Source organism: Dipteris shenzhenensis, chromosome 24, assembly GCF_047967505.1.
Source record: "Dipteris shenzhenensis isolate YYH24624 ecotype China chromosome 24, Dip_SZ_1.0, whole genome shotgun sequence".
NCBI lineage: Eukaryota > Viridiplantae > Streptophyta > Polypodiopsida > Gleicheniales > Dipteridaceae > Dipteris > Dipteris shenzhenensis.
The window spans coordinates 16,100,206-16,102,938 of NC_141619.1; the positions used below are offsets into that span (position 1 = coordinate 16,100,206).

At 46.1% G+C, this 2,733-nt stretch overlaps 1 protein-coding gene across 1 annotated transcript; it reads left to right on the top strand.

Annotated features, from left to right (window-relative positions):
• Positions 1-616: 616 nt before the first annotated feature.
• Positions 617-2,345, top strand: LOC147886280 (pentatricopeptide repeat-containing protein At5g27110-like). The gene is made up of 2 exons (XM_087395080.1): positions 617-2,211; positions 2,297-2,345. Exons 1-2 carry the CDS (start codon positions 617-619, stop codon positions 2,343-2,345), a joined length of 1,644 nt encoding a protein of 547 aa, XP_087251206.1.
• Positions 2,346-2,733: the final 388 nt, after the last annotated feature.

The window sequence follows — 2,733 nt, forward strand, 5'->3', positions numbered from 1 at the left end:
CCGTGGAAACAGGCTCTTGGCAAACCTCCCAGGCCTGTTGTAGGCTGCATGCTCATGCTCAGCCAATTATGGACCGAATCCCAAGTCCATCAAAGCGACGGTACAATGCGTCTCTCCATCACTCCGATCAAGTCCTTCTCTCAGTTGTTCTGATCGTTGCCGGTGAAGTCTTCTGACTGCAGGTGAAGTCTTATATCAGCTATTCTTCAACGACAGTCATTGTGAACAAAACTACCATTGTAGTCTCCTTCTAGATGGCTGCACTCTGAGGGTGTTTACAGAGTACGAATCCCCCGATTGGAGAGAAGGAACCCATGACACGCACTGGACCCCTTGCGCGCTAAGCCAGGCAATCCACCTAGCGACGTCCCAATGATGGGCTCTTATGCTAAAGCCTGTAAATGATAACATAACATAAATCCGCTCAAGTGGTTGTAGGCACATGCACGAGCTGCCAAATACATTTTCAATGCCTGCATACAGTGTGTGCGCTTATTTTTAGACAGAGTTTCTTCTTCCTTCGCTTTTTCCATGCCTGCACTTACTTGTCTTGTTCATTCTTTGTCAAAGATCGTTCCTCTGCTCTCTGCCCTTGTGGAAAGGCGTTCCATTGATTATGGTCTCACAGCATAGGCTACCCCTCTGCAGTCATTACGTTGGTTCTGGCAGGGATGCTGTCTACAGGAGGTTGCCGAAGCTTAAGGAGGGTAATGGAATTCATACCCTTACAGAGGAACGTTTAAACCAGCTTCCTGTGTTCAAGTCCAATTATTTGATACACATGTATGTGAAGCGTGGCAGCATGTTGGATGCTCACCATGTGTTTGATAGCATGCTAAATCGCAATGTAGTGTCCTGGAACACTATGATCCTTGGGTATGCCAAGCAGGAAGAAGGTGTACAGGCTTTGGAATTATATGCACAGATGCATCAGGAAGGTTTCCAGCCAGATGATCGAACCTTTGTTGGTGCATTGAAGGCTTGCAGTTCCCTGGCAGCACCGAAAGATGGCAAGCAAGTGGATTGGAAATCCACAAAGATAGAGTGCCTGGCGAAAGGTAGAACCATTCACTCCCAAGTCATAAACAATGGCTTTGAGTCAGATGTATTTGTGGGAAACATCTTGGTGAACATGTATGCAAAATGTGGGAGCATGCAGGATGCCCAGCGTGTCTATGATGAACTGCCTCATCGTGATGTGGTTACATGGAATACCATGATCCTGGGGTATGCAGAACAAGAAGATTGTGGACTGGCTTTGGAAATGTATGCACAGATGCAGCAGAAAGGTGTCCAACTAAATGATCGAACCTTTGTTTGTGCATTGAAGGCTTGCAGTACCCTGGCAGCACTCAATGAGGGTAAGCAAGGTGAAGGGATAGGGTGCCTGGTGAAAGGCAGGGCCATCCACTCCCAAGTTGTTGAGAGTGTCTTTGAATTGGATGCATTCTTGGGAACCACCTTGGTGACTATGTATGTGAAATGTGGGAGCATGGAGGATGCATGTTGTGTCTTTGACAACTTGCCTCATCGAAACGTTGCTACATGGAATACTATGATTCTGGGTTACGTTGTGCAAGAAGAATATAAGGCTGCTTTTCAACTTTATTCACGAGTGCAAGAGCAAGGTTTGCTACCAAGTATGTCTACCTTTGTCGCCATCCTGAAAGCTTGTGGAAGCACAGCAGCCCTGGAAACTGGAAAGGAACTGCATTCTCAAATTAGCCAGGTTGGTTTTGAGACTGATGCAATGCTGGCAACCAGTCTTATCCACATGTATGCCAAATGTGGAAGCATTACTGATGCCCAACAGTTGTTTGATGCATCGCCCAAGCGGCAGGTTGAAGCATGGACTGCACTGATTGCAGGATATGCCTGCCAGGGGAAAAGTGAACCTGTGTTTCATTTGTTTGATAGCATGAGGCGAGAGGGGATACAGCCAGATGGGGTAACATTTCTTAGTGTTCTCACGGTATGCTGTCATGTGGGTCTTGTAGAGAAATCCCAGGAGTACTTTCACATTATGAGGAACCCATATGGCATTATTCCAGCTATTGAGCATTATACTTGCATGGTGGATCTCCTTGGCCGTGCGGGCCGAGTGGACGATGCACTGGCAATGGTGGAGATGATGCCCCTTCAACCTAATATTGTAATCTGGTTGATGGTGTTGGATGCTTGTCGAAAATGGAAAAATGTAAAGGTTGGAAGGCAAGTCTTTGAAAATATAGTTAGATTAGATGAAAATACTTGCCCAGCATACGTCTTGATGGCAAACATATATACTGATGTCCAGCATTCGTCTTGATGCCAAACGTATACGTCTTGCCCAGCATACGTCTTGATAAAATTGAGGCAAAGAGAGATTGTTCAGGAGTGGTGCACTGACCTCTGTGGAATGGTGAATATAATGTTGATCAATAGGCTGCAGCTGTGCTAAATTGATGAGCACAGTCATGTCTAGAACCTGGAGAGAGAATTAGTTGGGACGGACTTAATGCCTCTCTCGAGAGGGTCTCTTAAAGGCTGAAGAGAGCTAGATACATCTACCAATGTTGTTGTATAAGAGAACGGAATAGGCTTCGTTGAGCATCTGTTGGGAAGCCACTCTTTGGAGATGTAGGATAAAAAAAGTCAACTCCCAACGTGAAAACACCAATATGAGCAGCACAAGGGAGAGTGACACGTGCAGCAAGTTAGGGTTTATGAGGGCTGCCCAATGGGCAGTGTTTA

Coding starts and splice junctions, on each gene's coding strand:
- LOC147886280 (XM_087395080.1), top strand. CDS start 617: ATGGTCTCACAGCATAGGCTACCCCTCTGCAGTCATTACGTTGGTTCT. Junction 2,212..2,296: donor AAAAATGTAAAGGTTGGAAG/GCAAGTCTTTGA, acceptor ACTGATGTCCAG/CATTCGTCTTGATGCCAAAC.